This window comes from Colias croceus, chromosome 19 (genome assembly GCF_905220415.1).
Source record: "Colias croceus chromosome 19, ilColCroc2.1".
Taxonomy (NCBI): Eukaryota; Metazoa; Arthropoda; class Insecta; order Lepidoptera; family Pieridae; genus Colias; species Colias croceus.
Genome location: NC_059555.1, coordinates 407,435 through 429,518, shown reverse-complemented (window position 1 = coordinate 429,518; position 22,084 = coordinate 407,435). Strand labels below are relative to the sequence as shown.

At 31.6% G+C, this 22,084-nt stretch overlaps 2 protein-coding genes across 2 annotated transcripts in view; one reads left to right on the top strand and one right to left on the bottom strand.

Moving 5' to 3' along the window:
- The window catches only part of LOC123700031 (putative metabolite transport protein HI_1104), a 49,370-nt gene that overhangs the window by 26,111 nt on the left and 1,175 nt on the right, over window positions 1-22,084 (bottom strand). The window lies entirely within an intron of this gene.
- LOC123700382 lies at window positions 11,479-12,948 on the top strand. The gene has a single exon (XM_045647583.1). The coding sequence runs from the start codon at window positions 11,479-11,481 to the stop codon at window positions 12,946-12,948; it is 1,470 nt and encodes a 489-aa protein (XP_045503539.1).

The window sequence follows — 22,084 nt, the reverse complement described above, 5'->3', positions numbered from 1 at the left end:
AAAGTATTGGAGACGAACACCGAAGTTAAAATGAAGATACAACGGGTAAGTAGTATTATTAATTTGCATTTAAGTACTTATTGAATTTGAGATGCAGGTACGCTTTATCCACTTTTGATTCATTCCCGATTGTGGAGTGATTTTACAATTTTAATTTTAATTTAAAACATTAAGTACAAGAGGAATCTTCTGTGGATTTACGTATTTTAACGACACTATGCAGTTGTTGTTCACGAAGGCGAGTCGAATTAAGAGTCATTTTGTTTCGATTCATTTGTCATTGTGAGATGAAACTACTAAACCCTGTTTTAAAAATAACTGTCGATGATCTAGGTATCTACCTACTATTTTGGTAAAATACGTTTAGATTCAGATTCAGTACAGTACATTCAGCGCATATAATTATTTGTTTGATTTTAAAACTCGCGCTGCCACTGTTTTGACCGGAACAAGGCCCTAGCCCACGAAATTCAAAATTTTAACGAGTTTATTTATTTAAATTTTTGCTAGGTTTAGTCACTGTTGCATATGATTTTTAGGGTTCTGTACCCAAAGGGTAAAACGAGACCCTATTACTAAGACTCCGCTGTCCATCTGTCTGTCCCTCTGTCTCATGAGACAGAGCTAACTAATCACGGTTCATGAACCGTTGACCTTAGACAGTTGAAATTTTCATAGATGATCTATTTCTGATGCCGATGTAACAACAAATACTAAAAAACAGAATAAAATAAATATTTAAATACAATAAACCGTGCCGTTTTTATAGACAATGGTAAGGAACTCTTCATTGCGCGAGTCCGACTCACACTTAGCCAGTTTTTTGTACATGGTGCATGTACCTACAACATACTTAGTCGTCTAGTAGGCTACGGCTTTATAAGAATTAATAATATTTTGTTGTCGCCTTATACCTACGTATAAAAGCCACGCAGCTTTATTGTTTTGATTTAAAGCTTTTTCTTTGTATTACAGAAGGTAACGAAGAGTCTTATACGTCGATGCCTCTGGAAAATTTTTCTTCACCTTCAAGCGATATTCAGGCCATATTACATCTTATTCCTCAAGATGCACAGAGTTTTTATAACGGTCTCATTAGTGATGATGCAATAGAAGACCACATAGACACGGTGGATTTTGAAATCCAATTTGATGACAACGTCGAATAAACGTCCTCTATAAGTTTTATTTTATATATTTTTTTAATTAAAGCTTGATTACGATATTATAAATACATAGTTTCATTTATATCATTAAATCCCTAGGTTGTGGTTCTTTTTTGTATAAGAGAAAACCTATCAATTGATAAATGTTAAAAGGAACCACATGCACATTTTCTTAATTATCTAGAAAGTTTAAAAATATTCAGAGCAAATTTATATACACATACTTAAATAAGTAATTTATCAATGAATTTAAATAAAATAAATATTAATTTTACTTCATCTAACAGAGCTGCAAATGTTTTTGTAAATCCTTTGATATCTCAGAAGTGCGTTTTTGCTGGGTGGTTCCTTTTTGCTTAAATACGGACAATTGTTTTTCTACCCGGCTGTATCACTATAGTACATAGGTACTACAGTCATGGGCAGTCCGGGCCGGATATTGTCCAAATTAATTTTTTTAAAGCCATTCAAGATACCTTTATAATTCTGGTTGTTCGCGAGTTTCTAATTCTTATGTAAGTATATATTTTATTGGTGATTACATTTATTGCACTATATTTTTTCTTCGTTCCCAGGTAAAGTAAAACATGTCCTAACCTTGTTTTATGCTATTATTATGAAGTCGCAATGGATATCCGTTTAGTATGTTAATTAGCAATATCATTATAGTGGAGAAATAATCGATTGACTGTTGATAATGTTCTTACAATATTTATTACGTGATTTAATAATTATTTTCTCAAGCCTTGCTTTTGTTAGACTTCTGTGGAGTTTTACAAAACAAAATAGGTCTAAAAGGGCTTTGTATTAAAGCCATGCTTTAAACAATTTTAAATAATTTGGTAAAAATCATTTGTCCGAGATATCACTAATGAAGTTGACAAAATTTTGTCTCCGCAACTATTTTGTCTCTCCCACCCACGGGCTAGTATGAAAGTGCGCGCACGTAGCGACGCAACTCTCCATATAGGTCATTGAAATGTTACATTTTTTTGGCTTAACCTTGCATTTTTTAGAGGACGCAATTTTATTTTTTGGACGTGTAGGGGGGTTAAAGGTACAAGTCCGTGACGGGCCGCAGACCGCAAACTGCAACAGCAAACTGCAAGCGACATCACTTGTTTCTATGAACATCTATGAAATTGATTCTAAGCGCGGCGACACTGCTGCCTGCAGACGCAACGCGCAGCGATTCATAGATGTTCATAGAAACAAGTGTTGTCGCTTGCAGTTTGCTGTTGCAATTTGCGGTCTGCGGCCCGTCACGGACTTGTACCTTCAATGTGAAGCTAAAACCAAGTTTGTGGGGTCGCCACCCTTGTCCCACGGCCGCCATCTTGAAAATAGTGGTTGAAATGGTTTTTACGATATATCTCTTAAACTATTTATCTGATAAAAAAAGTTTGTTGACATTATTTGTGGCAAATTAAATTTTCTACAATTTTGATCCAGTAACTTTTTGTCGTAGAACTATAAATAAAAAATTTATAAGCGAAAATGTTCAGAAATTAGAGCTATTTAAATGTTTCGATAAAATTGTTTTTTATCATTTTACGAAGAAATGATATCAGACCATTTTTGTAGATTGTTTTTCGAGGAACAACTTTTACATACAACATTTTTTCATTACGTCAATAGCTAAGGTTTTACAGCGCTCTAAAGTGAGTACTATTTTTCAGTACTCTTAACTATACATATATTGGCTATTGGCTCTTTTCCCATGCAGCACTGCAAGAACAGAACATTTCAGCCCTGCTTTTCAACGTAAAAAAAACGTGCTTCTAGACTCTACCTCCTGGATGGTGGGGAAAAGAGTCAATAATTAATTATTAATAATATTGCAAAATTAATTATTAAAAATATTATAATAACAAATAAAAACAATTACTGATGACAAATAATTATTAGTACACACATAATATATGTATAACGTATAGCTAAGAGTACTGAAAAATAGTACTAATTTCGGAGCGCTTTAAAACCTTAGCTATTGACTTTATGAAAAAATGTTGTACGTAAAAGTTGTTCCTCGAAAAACAATCTACAAAAATGGTCTGATATCATTTCTTCGTAAAATGATAAAAAAAAGTTTTATTGAAAAATATAAATATCTCTATTATCTGAACATTTTCGCTCATAACTTTTTTATTTACGACATCTATCTCTATATCTATCTACGACAAAAAGTTACTGGACCAAAATTGTGGAGAATTTAATTTGCAACAAATAATGGTCACAATTTTTTTTTATCAGATAAACAGTTTAAAAGATATATCGTATAAAACATATCTTCCGCTATTTTCAAGATGGCGGCCGTGGGACAAGGGTGGCGACCCCACAAACTTGGTGATAGCTTCACACTAACCCCCTCTACACATCAAAAAAATAAAATTGCGTCCTCTAAGAAATGCAACCCCAAATGTAACTTTTCAATGGACTAATACAAATTGATGGGAGAGACAAAATAGTTGCGGAGACAAAGTTGCTCGTGCGCGCTGGCTCTTATGCAACCTTGGTAACAGTGGACGGCGTCTCCATCGCTAAAATTAATCTGTCGCGAGTTCTCAACTGTCACAACCTGTCAACTGTCACGAAATGTTACTTTTTACAGCCTAGATTTAAAATTAGCACCAAGAATTTTAAACTCTATATTTAGCAAAAAGAAGAAGAATTTTAAGTCTTTTTGATATGTACCGAAAACTACAGAGTTATATCATATATTTTTTTATTTTTATAGCTACCGTTCTAAGATTTTATACAAATAGAGATAAGTGCCTACTATGCTTTATTTTACAATTAAATCGATGTTAAATCGAAGATTAATTAATAATAAGCTCATACCCATATTTAAGTGGTATGGTAAGTAATCGTTTTACAAATCGCAAATTAGTTCCCACTGCGCATCGGAATATTTAAATACTTTGCTATTTGCATTTTAACGCGTTTCAAACACGCACTTTTGAGTATTTTGTTAACTTTTGACGTTTGCATGTTTTATTTGGGGCTCTGAACAAGCACTCCGTCATGTTTTGATATAATATTTTCCCGCCTATATTCAAAGACAATTTTTTTTTCATTCATAATAAACAGGTGTCACCACTTTAAAAAAAATAAAAATGTTACAAAAATTATTAATTTACTATGCTTAAAATCAAGAAGGTATTAAAAACACGATTCATAAAACTGCTATTCCAAGTTTTAGCTTTAAATTCATTCATAATACATATTAGGTATATATTAAAAGTCTTTCACAATAAACGAATAATCAAAATGCATAGGTACATAAACTGATCTAGACATCGATATCTGTATTCTGTAAATACTATATTAGTTACAATTGTACCTTTGTAGAGTTAAAAACTCAAAAAACAATAAAATTAGAACCTTGCAACTTTCAATAGACAGCATACAAAAGGTAAAATACATGAAAAAGGTAAGATTTATTTCTTAAATCCATACTAATATTATAAATGCGAAAGTAACTCTGTCTGTCTGTCTGTTACTCAATCACGCTTAAACTACTGAACCAATTTGCGTGAAATTTGGTATGGAGATATTTTGATACCCGAGAAAGGACATAGGCTACCTTTTATTGCGAAATATGTACCACGGGTGAAGCCGGGGCGAACCACTAGTATAATATATTAAATACTTAAGTAAAAAAATGATATATTTTCCACCTAAATTCAATTAGATTTCTTTTTTACCAAGTTGCATACATACGTATTAAAAATCAAGGTTTGTATCTCACAGCCTTGTCTTGTATGAATGAGCTAATGTGAGTTTTGTTAATTAGCTACCAGATGTAAGGATATCATTATTGTAAAATATACACAGAAATAAACTAGGACTCCCCGCGGTTTTACTTGCATACAATTGTTTATAAAAATATAATGCTTACTATGTAAGAGATGGGTTGGACAGAACTGTGTCCGAATAATTTTAGTGAAAAAGCTGGCTGTATACCATAATAGGTACTTACCTTGGTACTTACACACTTATGTACCTACCTATACGTATTAAATATTAAAAATAAAAAAGTTTTGAAAGGTGTCAAGGGACACCCGGATGGAACGAACCTACTAAAATACAATCGCTGACTTGCTTTCTATGAGAGAGGGAGGGAGGCAAAAAGTGTCAAATTTTTTCCGTCTAGCCCCCTTTTACAACGCGCAATAAGGAACTTCGTTCCAATATGCTTATTGTAAGCATATAAATAGCAATACTTTCTCGGTTGTTTATAGGAATATCATTTTTTATAGAAAATCAGTGACTCCTTAGAGTCGAGATAGTTATAAAACAATAGCCTCTATCAGGGATTTATGTTATAAACATTGTCATGAAAGAATTTGTCTAATTAAGTTGGTTTCTCCGAAATATAATTATAAATTATTATTTGCCTTGAAGTTGTACACTCAAAGTTGTGATGAGTAATTGTTTTTAATTTTAATTAAGAAGTTAATACTAATTACGCTAAGGGCGTAATAAATCGTAATTTATTTATAAATTATATTTAATGATTTTATTTAATTTTTAAATTTACGACTATATTAACGTTGCTCTATCGAGGTTCTTAAAAACGACCGGGACGTGGACGTGTTGTTTGGTTTATAAAGAAAACGCATTTTAATTTACGTGCAAAAACGTTATTTATATGAGAAGTCTATCTAATTTATGCACATAAAAGAGGTTTGGATGTGTGCATTAGAATAAAAAGATACATACTTATTAGCTTCTTATTAGGTACTTAATACTTTTTCATAGTTTTTGAACTTGATAAGATTTTGTAATTAGGTACATAATATGAAAACTCATTACCTAACAAAGAGGTAATGCGGACATTATTTCTTTGTCTGCAAGTACCTAGATATATAGGAAACTGCAAGGAACCTTTGTTATGTAAATATGTCGTAACAATAGAAGAATGAGATGTGTCAATTTAAGGAGCAACTATTAAGTACATTGTGTACTTTAAACCAAAGTGGATAAATAACATTGCGAACTATCCAAGAAAAATAATTCCATAATTATAATAAACTTTGAGGGTTGACAGCCTCCCGGAGTAGAAAATATTTATTAACTTTTGAACTACCTCATGAGCCAAGCGAGCGAAGCGAGCGAGTCACGGCAGCGGCCAGCGTAAATATTCAAATAGGTAGCGAGGAGCGAAGCGACGAGCGTGTTAGGTTATCACGAAAGCAATATTTACGATTGAAACTGGCAATTATTCGGAACTTACTGGTACAAAATATGGAGAAAAAAGATAACAGTCAGAATGACATTTCGCGCCTCACAATTGGCGCGAAAATCGGTTCTTATTGTTTTCTAAAATAATAGCGTTGTTAATTGCAATTATAATTAACATACTTTAGTTATTTTACCGATTCTATTTTATTCTGAATAACAAAAACAGCAAAATTGTTCAGATTTCAAATTCTGAACAAATTATACATTCAAAATGTCAAAGAACAAAATATTATGTCAAATTCGAAGCACATTTTTTGTTTACGCGCCATTTTACTTTCACGCGAGTTTTTATTTCCTGTCTAATATTTGGCATTTAGTATCATTTTTAGTATGCGGAAAAGAATATCAAGTAAGAAGTTAAATAGGTACATACTTATTATATTCAGTTTTTAACATGTTTATATTTTATAGGAAGTTTTCTTCAAGTCTATATTTCAGAAACAATTAATTTTATAAGTAGTTCAACTTATTATAGAAAGATAAAGTTAAGATGTTGAAGATGCTTGATAAATTTTAAATACTTATCCAGAAGAAATAATTTTTCCTATTACAAAATAGGGATCATAGTTATTAATGCAAAGATTTTTAAATAGATATGGTAAAGTTTCTTTACAAATCTTAGAAATCAGAAGTTTAGTTTACTTCTACAGATGTTTAGGAAAATTGTCGCTTTAAATTTTCTATTTAATTATTAAATAGCAATCCTCCATAGGTTGCAAGCACCTTGCTGTAGACAGTAAAATTATTTATACACTGTTTTTCTAGACCTAGCCTAGATTGATATTATTATGAACTTGCAGCTTGAAGTCTATTATCTCGGAATATTAACATACAATTTGTACAACAACTTAACATTTTTTGAAATAAATGGTGCCTTGGTCACGATTATTTTTTGTAATCAAATTAAAGGTACAAATTAAATCAAATTAATAGTTGTAGGTATAGTTGTATTAGACTCATTAGCAAAACACTATTAACGCAAAAAATAAATATGTAAGTACCTAGATATTTTATTAGCTGTTACTTGGTTCTCTTTAATTGATTTAAGTATTCTCTTTTCCTGAATTGGTTCATTGAGTGCGTTTTCGAACATTGAGATAATATTACTTCGTACGGAGGAGACACCACGAACAAAATCTGTGCGCCATTTTTTGCTCTAACTTTTAAAAATTATTATCTAGTTAACTAGGTACTTACCGATGAAAGTAATTCCTTTGCACTTTTCCGTATTAAATAAATACATAAATAAAATATCCTTTATTGAATTATTATGTACATTAATGGACGACTAAGATCCGTTAGGCAAAAATAAAATACAAGAGTTACATTACATTACACAGTTATTGTGCAATATCGTAACACACACGAAGGCATATTTGATGCGTTTCACTTTAAAACAAATAAAAAATGGGCGTGCAGTTACGCCATATGGCGTAGATATGTTGAGGTTGTATACGTAGTATAGATATTATTATTAGTCTGTGGTTGAGCGGAACATAAGTGATGAAGGCGGTGTCGTCTCCATATGTATATCTCAATGTATTCGAATAATAATATTATACAAACATATACCCAATTGAAAATTTTACTTACATTTATTCTTAACTTGTTTAACCTGAGAACCTCCGAAACACTTGCATTTCAATCTTATGACTGTATTTTTGTCAAGGTGAAAAATGTATCTCAAAATTCTCTCTCAATAAATTTTACTACTTAATCCAACTCAATCATTATTTAAACGCATGCAAATTACTTTATTAACCTTATCCGAGATAATCTTAACGCTCTTTTGTTTTACTTTGATTGACGTCAAATGTCAGTTGGAACCAAGTGGTTTGTATGGGAAAAATAGATTAGCTATTTTTCACGTAATTTTAACTTTTTTTTGGCAAAGAAGCAACCAGCACTACCTTTGAACATTTGCTGGTTGGCTAGTTCTCTATTTTTACTTTTTTTGTGAGAGTAGGCAAAAGAGTTGATGGTTAGCAATCGCCTTTGATCATTAATTGCTGGTGTGTTACGCCTATATAAGCGTAAATGGAAAGACGTAAGACTGCTGCAAGTGGATTGCCAACTTTAGTTGAAAAGGGAAAACGAGAGGACTGATGGAGAGAATTAAGGATTTATTGCTCGAGTCGTTCACGAGTTTTGAAGCGATTTATATTTATTTCTAATGACAGATATTGGATAGATAATATAGAATTACATTTATAAATAAACAAATATTTTTTTCAATTATTTGATTGAATTAAAGAATTTTAAATTGAAATCTAATTAAAAAATAAAATGGTATGTGTACACAATAAACCATTAGGTACAAATAATTATTAAAACATAAGCCCTTAATTTCCAACATAGATAATAAAACGTCTATTAAATCGAGTACATTCTATTGCATTTCTCGGCTTATATGGCAACAATTAAAATTCAACCACTTAGACAAACACACATATAATCTGTAATTGTATGTACAGATAATATAATTAATAATATACTTTATATTATACATTACCAGGTAATAGACATGATTCAGCAAGCCACTGACATGTTTTTGTCACTCCCGGATATTAAAGGAATTCGATTGATAGTTTTTGTCATAAATCTTTATTACACAATGACAGTTTAAAGTTATAAACGTATGATATTATGTTGTTTTAAGATTTGAAGTTATAATGATGAATAATAATGTAAGAAATTGCCATAGATGTAGTAAATAATGCGTAATCGCACACGCATTTCACTACGAAGAAAAGGAGATAAATTAGCCGAGATTTTTTCCCCTCGTTTTTTCCCGCCAAATAATCACAGACAATAAATGGGCATCTTCATTTTGTACAGTTCTTAATAGAATAATAATAGTTTAAAAAAACTAAAAAACACGCTTAAATTATAGAAAACCGAACTAAAAAATAGAAAATTTTATCAAATTAGTGTCTTGTCATCGGTCCTCAATAAATCTACAAAGTTTGAACGAAATCTGGCCGTTTAAAGTGGGTCAAAATCGCGCCCAAAAGCGTGTACCAATTTCAAAATTGATTGCTTTGTTCTATTTGCTTTCGTTCATAATTCTAATTTTTAATCCTTCGTTTATCATTTATTTTTCGCGTCAAGTTATTTTGGATGCATTATCATATGACGCAAAGCTAAACGAGTCATTAAAAAACCTAAAAGCATTGTCATATGAAATGATAATAAAAATAGCGTTGATTATAAAGGAATGAATATAAATGAGGCTTACGAAGCAAATAAACCGGACTTGCCAGCTTCCGCGTGATTTTGTTCCAACTTGTCTGTTGTTTAGTCACTCGGGTTTATGAGATTAAAAGCCTTTTATATTTCTTTTATTTTCAATTAAAAGTATAGGAAAATACGCGCTATTGTTAAGTGATATTATTATTAAAAATTAAAAAGCTCCGATAGTTTGTTTTATTACTTTTCAATCGACTAAAAAAACTCAATTCGTCTGTATTTTTATTGGGGTGCAACTTCAGAACTTTCGAATTGCTGAATCAATTTGATGATTTTTTTTTGTTTCAAAGCTAGTGTCTTCCAGTGGTCCCATTTAAAGCTAAGTTCTGACCACTTGAAAGCAGTTCAGCTTTTTGTTAAAAAATACTGATTTGTAGTTATATCATGCATATATTTTTAAATAACAATGACACATTAAGTATTTCTCAGGAAAAACCTTTAAGTAATGTAATTTTCGTATATTGCATTTAGCAAATATAACAAAGCTGTCTCGACTCTCGAACAAGGAACCGGTTATACCTAAATGAAGGAAAAAAGTTTAAATAGTTACATAAATAAAGGTGTGTATTTACGTCACAAACCTAAAATAAAATTTCATTAAACGAATAATATACGTTTTTATACATGAAAAAAGTTTATCATGCAAAATAATATATTAATATTATACTGTGATTATATTCCCAAAATACCTATGTAATGTCAGCTAAAGTTAGATACCACAAACAATAAATTCATAAGCCATAGACAACAATTTTGACAGTTAAAAAAGTGTTTGAAAATTCAATCTATGGAAGGATACATTTTGAAAGTGTGTGCATTCAGTTCGTATTACGAAGGCAGCGTCCAGTAAGAAGGATGACCGTGAACTTCAGGCAAAAGTGAAAGGCGGGATGTGGGTATGCAACCTGTGACATTGAACTTGCCAATATATATTTTATTAAGCCTATTACAGGCTTGAGCAATGTAATTAATGGAAACAGATTGTTAAAATTAGATTAAGTATTAATAAGCAGGAAAATAGTTAGTTAGCTTATTGTTGGCTGTTTTAATATTAATGTATTTCATAAGATTTTTAATAATAACAAAAATCCGAAAGATTATAATTTATAGCAGTTACAAATTATCAAAGACAAAAAAGTCAAACTTAAGTATTATGGAGGAAAAAAAAAAAGATTTTAATTATTTTATCTTTACTGCCCTTTGTGAATCGGTCAATTGACTTTTCACACATTAATAATATTTATTACCTTTACATAATTAAGTACGTCAAATTATAGGTAATTATCGCAAAAAGAAGTCTATTTTTAAGACAAAAATTATTAATATTTTATCAGGATAGCTACAGTCGACTCTCGTTAATTCGAAACTCGAGGGACACTCAAAATATTACGAATTATCAAGAGTTTGAAATATCAAATGGTTCGAAATTTGTGAGAGAAAAAAATATAACTTCGAATTATTAAGTGTTAATCAATTATTCAAATTCAAATTCATATATTATTTATTAAATACTATTCTACAGTAACCGAATGATAACTAAACATACCAATTTATGAGAAGTTTAAAGTCAAACTAATCATAACAAAAACAACGGCTCATTGAACAAGTTTGAACTTGTCACAAAATGTACCTACCTGACTACCTGCTTACAATCTTTTCGCCTCTTTCTCTCTGCAACTTTTAATTGTCTGTCTCGTTGCGGCGTTCGTGCGAGTGGTCGCGTCTAGTGTTCTTTGCGGGATATTATTTTGTTTTTGCTTTTGTTTATAAACACGGACGCGCTCGAGCGTGACGGTGCACAGCGCACGGCGCCAGCATGTCGCATGCGGACAATAACAGTGTGTGTGTGAGTGAATATGAAGAGACGGTTTCTAGGAAAGACTTTATTGATGGTAATGATAGTGATATTTTGCGGGACGAAATTATGGAGACGGCTATAGAACTTTGTAAAAAATCTGATGATATCGAAGATGATGGTATTATGGGAGTTCGACGAGAGAGGAAAAGGGAGAGAGAAAAGGATGAAAATGAGTGGCAAGTTGTAAAAGGGAAGGAAAAAAAGCAGAGAAATACTAATAATGAGAAAATTGAAGTCTATGTATCCCACCCAGATAAAATGCCGAAGCAATTCGAACTGGCTAAGTTGTTTAAAGAGCTTAATATATCTAATGTAATAAGAATAAAATATCTGAATCCATATCGTATTCGCATTGAATTTAACGAACATTCCCATGCTGATAAAATATTATCATCAACGTACCTACAAGAAAAGGGCTTTAAAGTACAACAGGCCATGGAAGTTAGCTATACATATGGAGTGATACGAAATGTTGAATTGAAACTAAATGATGAAGAAATAAAGAGTCGAGTACAATGTGATTACCCGGCCCAGTTAGTGTCTGTTCAGAGATGTAGGCGGAGAGAAGGAGACAATTGGGAACTTTGCGAGACCATTCGTTTATGTTTTAAAGGATCGTATAAACCCCCCTGCGTTTATGTAGACGGTTTGAGGGTAGACGTAGAAAAATACGTACACTCGGTTTCACAGTGCCGAAAATGTTGGAGACTAGGTCACACGATCAAAAGATGCCCGTCGTCGAAAGTAGTGTGCCCTAAATGCGGTGGATATCACGCCAATTGCGACACAATGGAGTTCAAATGCATTAATTGCGGTGGTAAGCATATGGCGCTTTCTAAAACTTGTCCGATGTTTATTAAAGAACATAAAATACGTGACATAATGGCAGATTTTAGTTGCACTTATAGAAAAGCTCTCACGCTTTATGTTGCGCCCGAAACAGCGATTGAACCCGAAAAAGAATCTAAAGATCCTCCACCTGATTTAAATTCTAATATATTTCCAACGCCGATTAAAGTTTCCGACAATACTCCTTCATATGCCGATATTGTTAAAACAAAAGTTGAAATTCACGAACAAAAACAAGAGAAAGCTGTACCTAAAAAGAGAAGAATAAAAACCAGAAATAATTTTCAAAAGAATTCGGTATCGGATTGGGATTTTTCATCATCGGCATCGGAGCAAGAGATTAAAGACGAAAAACCAAAAGATCAGCCGGCGGCATCTAGTGATAGAATTAACTTTAGCGAGTTGTTATTGAAGCTGAAAGATATAGTATTTTTGAATAAACTTAGTTGGCAAGCTAAAATAAGTAAATTGATACAAACATGCATTGAATGGATTATACTTTTGATGGTAGAGAACATATCAGATTGGCCGTTAGTTAAGAACATTGTAGATAGTGTATTTAAGTTTAGTAATGGATAAAATCTGTTATTTAAAATTAAACATTATTCAATGGAATTGTCAAAGCTTAAAACCTAAGATTGTTCTATTAGAAAGTTTGCTTACCCAAGAAAACATTCATATTGCAGTATTAAATGAAACGTGGTTGGAGCCGGATGAAGTGATTCATATTAAAGATTACAATATATTTCGTTGTGATCGAAGTGATGGTTATGGGGGGGTAGCCATTCTGACTCATAAGTCGATTAAGGCAAGCGTGAGGCCTACTTCTATTTCTAATGAAGGTATTCAAATTTTACAAGTAAGTCTTTTTAACTGTTCATTTTTGAAAAATATCGTGTCGGTGTACTGTCCTTCATCTGTAAATACTGATTTACATGATTGGATGGAATTGTTGTCACGGGAAGGAAGTAATGCACTCATTTTAGGTGATATGAATGGACATCATAGTACTTGGTCCTATAAAAATGATCGTAGAGGTAATAATATTTTTGACGCCTGCTGTGAAAAAAATCTTGTAACGTTGAATGATGGTAGACCGACTCGTTTCAGAATGGTTGATGGTATTTTGCAGCAATCGTCTCCAGATTTAGCTTTGTCGACGTCGGATATTGCAATGCATTTCACGTGGAACGTTCTCAATGAATCTTTAGGTAGTGATCATTACGTAATTAAACTCTCTTCTGGCTTTGTAAAGTATTCATTTAATAATATTTATCGCAGAAATTATAAAAAAGCTAACTGGCCTATGTATAAAAATTGTCTAAAAGACTTATTTGTTGAGTTCAAATTTACAAATAGCTTACAAAATGATTACAACAATTTTATTAATTTTATTGATATATCAGCTGATCTTCATATTCCAAATTATAAAATTAATTTAGATCCAAGCCGCAATTTTAAACCCAAACCTTACTGGAGTGCCACATTATCTAAGGCAGTGGCAGAACGCCGTTTAGCATTGGGATGTTTTCGCAGAAATCCTACTCCTCTTAATTTTGATAAATACAAAAATGCTGTTGCAGTAAGTCAAAAGCTTATGCGCCAAGCAAAATGTGAATCCTGGCAAAAATTTTGTTCTGACTTAAGTAGTAATATAAGTTCAACTGAAATGTGGCAAAGAATGAGATGGCTTAAAGGCTTTCGTAGACCAACAACATATGTGGACCGAAAAGCAACTGATACCTTATTAAAAAATCTATGTCCTGATTATGTCAGTAACTTGAAACCAGATTTTTACTCATCAAATTCACACATTGAAACCCCTTTAACGATACAGGAACTTGAAAATGTGATGAAATCTAAAGATAGTTGTCCGGGTAACGATGGAATATCCTATTCCATGGTTAAAAATCTTCCTGATAACGCGAAGGTTATATTGCTTGAACTTTTTAATCGCTTTTTTTGTGAAGGCTTTGTTCCATCACAATGGCATAATATTAATATTTTTCCTATACCAAAAGCCCAAAAGAACTCAAACTCCGAAACTACAGTAAGACCGATTTCTCTTATATCTTGCCTGTGCAAACTTTTTCACTGCATCTTGAAGAATAGGCTCGAGTGGTATCTTGAATACCATTCCATGTTTAATGATAGTGTTGTTGGCTTTAGGAGGACGAAATCTTGTTTAGATAGTCTTTCTAATTTAACCACCCAAATTCAGATAGGTTTGTCGAATGGTTCCGTAACCATTGCTTGTTTCATTGATATTGAAAATGCATACAATAACGTGGATATTACATCTCTCTTAAGAATTTTAGATGAAAACGTAAAAGCCGGAACTAAAATATGTAATTATTTATGGAACTTTTTGCAGAATAGGAGACTTCGTGTTATTAATTTTAACAATGACGTCTATAGATACACAAACATAGGGCTCGCACAGGGAGACCCGCTTTCGCCTTTATTATTTAATGTAGCAACAATAAACGTGTGTAAAGAATTACAATCTAGAACTTTAGGAATATCTCAGTATGCGGATGATTTTGTTTTGTTTGTAACTAATAGTAGCATAGGTACGGCAGTTAGTGAATTACAGGCAGCTTTAAATAAGTTTTCAGTTCTTATTCAGTATTTGGGATTAACAGTATCAGTAGCTAAAAGTAAAGTGTGTCTGTTTAAGTCTGGTTATAGGAGGGATGTTGTTAAGTTAACTGTGGATGGGACTGCACTCGAAGTAGTTGATAACGTGAAATATTTAGGGGTGTGTTTTGATAGATCCTTGAGATGGTCAAAACATATCCATTATGTAAAAGAAAAGATGCTCAAGTTCACTAATATATTCAGAGCTCTTCAGGGTGCAGGGTGGGGAGTCCATCCAAAACATCTAAGACGATTGTATTTATCTCTAGTTAGGAGTAGATGTGACTATGCTAGCTTTCTCTATGATAGTGGAAGTACGTCACAGTTGTCTAAACTGGATAAGGTACAGAATATATTTTTGAGGATTATAGGAGGCTTTATAAAAAGTACGGCAATTCACGTTATGGAAAACGAACTCCATTTGAGTCCATTGTATATTCGACGTCGATATTTGGGAAGTAAGTTTTGGTTAAAGTGTAATTCATTTACAAATAATAAGACTATTGAGTTAATTAATAAATTGGCTGAAGTTGGAAGTAATCGGTATTGGAGAAACAAAAGAAGGCCGTTGTTATTATCTATTCACGAAAAATTACAGTCGGTACCGGTAATAAAGAGTGTTAAGATGGAACAGTTCCAACTTGAAACTTGGGTAAGCAATCTTGATATAAGTAATTTAATTATACCACATATAAAGAAAATAGACAAACCAAAAGCTTACTATCACCCTTTAAGTCTTAAATTTGTAAGTATTCGGTTTATAAACCAAACGTATGGGTCTTATGGAAAAATATTTACAGATGCATCGAAGACTGAGAGTGGTATTGGAGTAGCATTTTTTAATTCAAGTAATAAAGAGTGTATTAGGCTGTCTATAAATAATAAAAATATGTCCATTATGCACGCAGAATTATTAGCTATAGCTGAGGCTTTATCGTATGTCGATTCGTTAGGAGATGGAAGATATGTTATACTGACAGACTCAAGAAGTGCGCTCCAGCATGTGACTCTTTGCACCTCGGGTCGCCGGGGCCTTCCGGTAGCTTACATGATCCTTAGTTTGGTTTGTAAATTGAATACAGATAAAAGAAGGGTAGTTTTGCAGTGGATTCCTTCCCATATTGGTATTGACGGTAACGAAAAAGCCGATCAACTAGCCCAAGAGGCTTTTGAATATGGAGAACAAACTCAATTTATACCATTTTATACTGAATTGCTTAGTGAAGTAAAAAAGGATTGTGTTAACTTGTGGAAAGAATATTTTGATGAAAGATCACTCTCAAAGGGAGTTTGGTATAAGACCATACAGAACACATTAGCAAGGTGCGCTTGGATTGACAATGCCAATATGGGAAGGAAAGAAGTTGTTTTAGCCTTGAGGTTACGATCTGGACACATTCCATTAAATAGATTTGCACATCTCATGAAATTGTCGGATTCCCCTAATTGCAGCCTTTGTGGTATAATTGAAGATACATATCATATTTTGATGGAATGTGTCCGGAATGAAGAAGAGAGGAAGGAATTATTTGATTGTCGGTTCAATTTAGGCTTTTGTAATAGTATCTTAGCTTGTCCGACCTCAAATGAAGCAAGAAAATTAATTAAAATTGTATCCTTAGGTTTAAGTAGACGTTAGATAATTATTATGTTAATGTAGATAATTATTATGTACTGTTAGAATAATCTGTTATGTTATGTTTTGATTTTATTTTTGAGAGTGACATGATCAAGTATGATCAAACTCTCGTATTAAATAAAGATTTAAAAAAAAAAAAAAAACTTTTAATTGTCGAGTGTTGGACGCCGATGAGTTCGAATTAACGCGTCGTTTTGTTATAAAGCAATGGTATTTTCATTCGAATTACCAAGTGCACAAAAATGTATGGATTTATTTCGAAATATCAAGAGATTTTGTAGGGACCTCGTGATAACTTTGAATTATAGAGAGGTTCGAATTATCGCAGGTTTGAATTAACGAGACTCGACTGTACCATCATTTTTCTTATTTATTTGAACAGTAATTCGTTAAGGATTATAAATCGAAACACTTCTAAGTTATTGGGTGAAGGATCATTGAATTGTGGCCGCCATTACACGCGATAGCTGTGACTATGAATCATGACATCTTGAGTGTATTCTGTAACTGACCTGCAGAGTACAGACAGATTGTGGCGTTGAAACAAATGATACGTAACGTTTCATATAACTACATTGTTAATTGTTATTAAGAGTAACGTAGCATGAGAGCAATTATGTTATATGTAATGGCTAATGGGGGTATTTTGTTATGTAATATTGTAAACTCATAACTTTGATTCGAATACTGTATTGGGAGAATTAACTTTTATGATCATACTTTCTTACATCTCGTGAAAAATCGTGTAGCAAAAGAAATATGAATACTTACTAATAATCTATACTAAGGTCTTCATATAAAAGTAGTAAAAAGTGATGTAAAAGATTATAAAAACTTAATAGTATCTATTCATTAATAGCTAGAAGCATGTGCCTACATTAAATTTATACTCATTAGAAATCACGTTTTAATAATAAATTTACTCGTCAATATTCGTAGAAACGGAAAATGTTAACCTATAAGCACAATATCTAACAACCTCATTAAAACCTCATTAAATCGTATTCATTAGTAAGCTGCAATGACTTATATTAACATCATACCTACGTATGAAAAATCACGTCTCAAATCTCAATAAATATACACACCTAAACATAAAGCTTCGTAAAAAAACTTAAAATGGAAATACATATATCTCATCTAATCGTATTCATGTCGCAATTCGAACGATATTAACATTTACAAACTAAAGTATTGAATACATAACTCCATACTTACGGATGTAACCATTGCGTCAGCTTATGGTCACAGAGCAATTCACGGTCGGGTTGCACAACCAGTGACGGATTACGAATAGCGATGAGGTGGAATTCTGTCACGTGCTGCTGGCGGATCTTACTATCAATGCTTATTAAAAGTTTTTGAATATATAAATAGAACACTTGAATTAGTTTAAATATTCAACAAGATGTAAGTTTTTGATCTTCCATCGTCTGAAGCAAATAAAGTGCGAAAATTGTAAAATAACGAGTTTTCTTTTAGTTTTTGCACTTTCCGATTAATCTGATTTTTCCAACGTCCAGGTAGGTACAATTAACATTGGCATTATATTCTAGTGATTAGGTTTTCTTGAGGAAAAATCCCGAATTATATATTATGACTTTATTAAAAGATCTCAACGTTAGTTTAGTGAAGTTGATATAGTTGATAATGTTGTCACATTATTGCATAAAGCGATCATATCGTTACGGATATTGACCCGGCACAGCTGCGGCCGCTCACGGCTCAATGCCACTACACATTATTTTATTAACAATTTATTATCTGCATTCGTAGGCCCAGATTCAAATTCACGTTCTTAAATAAAAACAGTTGCATAATGTTTTGCAGCACGATTATTAAAATAGTCTCATTATGTGGAGTTGTCGTTTATTTTTTGCCGCCAAAAATACACGAAATTCAGAATAATGGATTGCTATCTTTTAAATGGGACAATAGGTATAAAGAGGTCAACGCGATGTCTCGCCAAACATGGTTTTATGTCACATAAAAAATTAAAATAGCTTTAAAGTTTTTACAATTTAACAACGAACCTCTCTTTGTAGTTTTTATAAATCGTGTTGCATTTGAAAAAGAAAAATCAAGATCATTTTACGACCAAGGCCAGTTCACATGACTAGACCATAGACATTGTTGTTTTTTTGTCAAAGGGTTCAATTTATTCAGCCAGTTTTTTTAGTCTGGCAACCGCATTCTCTGTGCCTTTGTACAGAAAATAAATTTCTTTCCTTACAAGGAGCGTTGCAAAATCTTTTATCTCTGAGCATTGCTTAGATTATTGTAATTCATGAATCAATTGAATCATTTAAATGTATTCTGTATTCAACAACTTAATCCTTCGGCTTTGGACATTATAATAAGTTCAAGGTGTTATAATTTAAACTAGCGTGTGTTTAACTATTTGAACTGTGAAGATGTCACAAAATGTAAAGGTTGTTTACTGAACATCAATATTATGATTCACATTACTCATGTATTATATTTTTACCTATATAAACATAGGTATATTATGTACTTCAAAAAATATTTCTTTTAATGTGTGAATGTGATCTTTTTTGTATTTAACAACGAATCATTTTTCTTTTATATAGGAAAACAATTATAATACTGATTAAGTTTTCTATTTTGGTGTTTAACTATATCATCAATAATTCACCATCACAATAAGCATCAAAATCAGATCAAGTGCAATATTCTTGCATAAGTTTTCCACATGATTATCACGTCTATTTCACAACACATAAAATGCGAGATTTTTGCCACACTTCGAATACTTCGATGCATAATTTTAAAATTAATGTAAATCGCGGAAACCAATGTTGTTCTTAGTTAGTAATAAATCAAATAGTTACTGCGTAATATTGTGTACATACAATTGGCTTTTGTACATTAATAAATTGTTAAACCTTCGTGACATCATCTACGGTAATATTTTATTAAGTATCTTTTAATTAAACTTATAAATAATATTCTAAGTTTATACTTTATTCCTAATTAATATCTATGTATATAATCTTTAATTGAATCGTATATAATATTAAATAAAACACCAGACAAAAACAATATTAACTAATTTCTGAATTTTTTCCCCAGTTAGAATTATTTTTTTCAAAGTCTCAAGCAAAAAAGAATATCTTATGAAAATCAATTTTTTTTCTCAGTTGTAGTTATCCTAACCATTACCATTAGGTTAATAGCACAGACTAATAATAATATACTACGTATGTTAATAGCAATTCACATGTATGTCCATCTGTCACCCAAAAATGCGAAATTTAAAACAAAAGCTAGAGTCAGAGCTTTTCAGGTAATTACAAAGAATGTTTTATTGTTATGTTCATCTGCGTAATGTTTCAGTAGGTATAAAAAATGTCCGCAAAACGTAATAAAAATAAAAAGAATTCCTGAACGTTATTAAACTTTTTTTAAACATATTACCGGCAGGATAAGCTCACAATAATTAAGTAATTCGAAGCTTTAAAAGCCATAAAATTTTTAGAAGGAAGACTGGAAATTTAAATACATAAAATTAAATATTCAAATAAAATAGTTCCAAATAAAATGCTGCATATTTTAATTAACTTGTTCAAAATATCATTAAGTGAATATTTAGCCTTCAATTTTTTAAACATATTCAGCCTACAGCCCAAAATTTCGAAACGCTTCGGAAACGGAAAAAAAAAAGATCCGATGTCACAAGTACATAATTATAATAAATTTTAGTGCAGATGAAATAAAATTGAAGGTCCAATTAATGTTATGTGACCTTGCGTTTTAAATATTTTGACATGATATTGTCAAGAAATAACTTGACCAAGATCACATGGCCGTGATCTTGGTCAAGTTATTTCTTCAATGATACGTGGTTTTAATAAAATCCCCTAAGCATTCATTAGACTTTGAAAAAAAAAATAGTTCTTTCATCACATTAATAAGCTATTGCATAGCTTCTATCGCGGGCCTTGAGCGCGGGGACCGAATCCAGAAATTCCGTAACGAAAAAACCTCACGCTCCCCACTCTTATTCGGTATTTGTTTTTTATAATTCATGTCGTAGTCGTACGCCCAACATACGCCGTTAATTAAAAACCGCTTCAAACAGGCCAAAATACTATTTCCTTGCAAAAGTTTAATTCAGTTTGTTATAGTAAAAACTATAACTTACATTTCTATAATTAAACTTTTGCAAACAGTAAAGGTACCAACCATATCAAAATATTTAATTTTACTACAAAATACGTAGAATACACTATTATACCTTTTATATAGTGACACTTCAGGTGGGTTTTACAGACCCGATTACGCAAAACTCGTAACTATTTAAAATTCTAAACACCCTTCTCCTGGGAGATCTCAGCAGTTGGCCTATAAAGAACATAGTTTGACTACAAATTAGTTTTTAATTAGAGCACTAAAATCAATGTTAAACTGTTTATACGCTTAGTGAAGTTCTGCTCTGTTGAACTCAAATTTTTAACAACCCGCTTCAAATATTGTTTTTGTATAGGTATTTTACTTCGCACCCATGCAACTATAATGTACCACAATGTGGATACTCAGTATTGCATTAAATATTAGATTTATTATATTAGAGTAATAAAATTCGAACCAATGATTTGGTGTGATAAATCTTTTCAATTAATTAAAAAAATATTTTTAAAGGCGTTTCAAAAAAACATATTGATAAATAATACTAATAACTATTATTATTTATTAAGTAATAACTTAATACATATTCCATTATTTTGCTATGTTCTGTGACGACATTTAACATCAGGAGAAGGGGATGAAATTTTGTACTTACGTGAAAAACTGCGTACGTGACCATAGAGCGTGGGCGGAATGTTATTTAATTAAGAAATATAATCTCATCTACTATTACGAATTTTTAATTACACGAATACCAGTTTAAAGTACCTATACAACATAACAAAAAAGACGATTTATTGTTACAATAGAAATAATCATCTTAAAGTTACCATACGTATGTATTAATTGCATAAATAAATTTAAAATCAAGAATAATAAAAAGTGGTTTATTACTTTAATGTTTCACGTTACATATTTTTGTGTTAAAATTTTAAGAACACTCTAGAACAATGAGTAATTCTATAATTCCAGTAAATGGATAAGGAAGTATAATAAACTAGGTAAATACATTATAATATATTAATAATAATTATTATTATAAGTTAATAAGGTTGACGTACCTATTAATATTGCAACAAGGGCACATTATTATTGTTAAAACGTCAACTGTCAATTTGTCAAATAGTCATGGCAATACTGAACGTTTCCGTAGAATTAAAAAATATAATATACCTATTAAAAAACCTATGGGTCATTTATGCATTTTAAGGTTAGTTAAATCCACCCATTCACAAAACAGGTTCAATAATATGTAATACATAAACATTACAAAGAGCATGATTTACT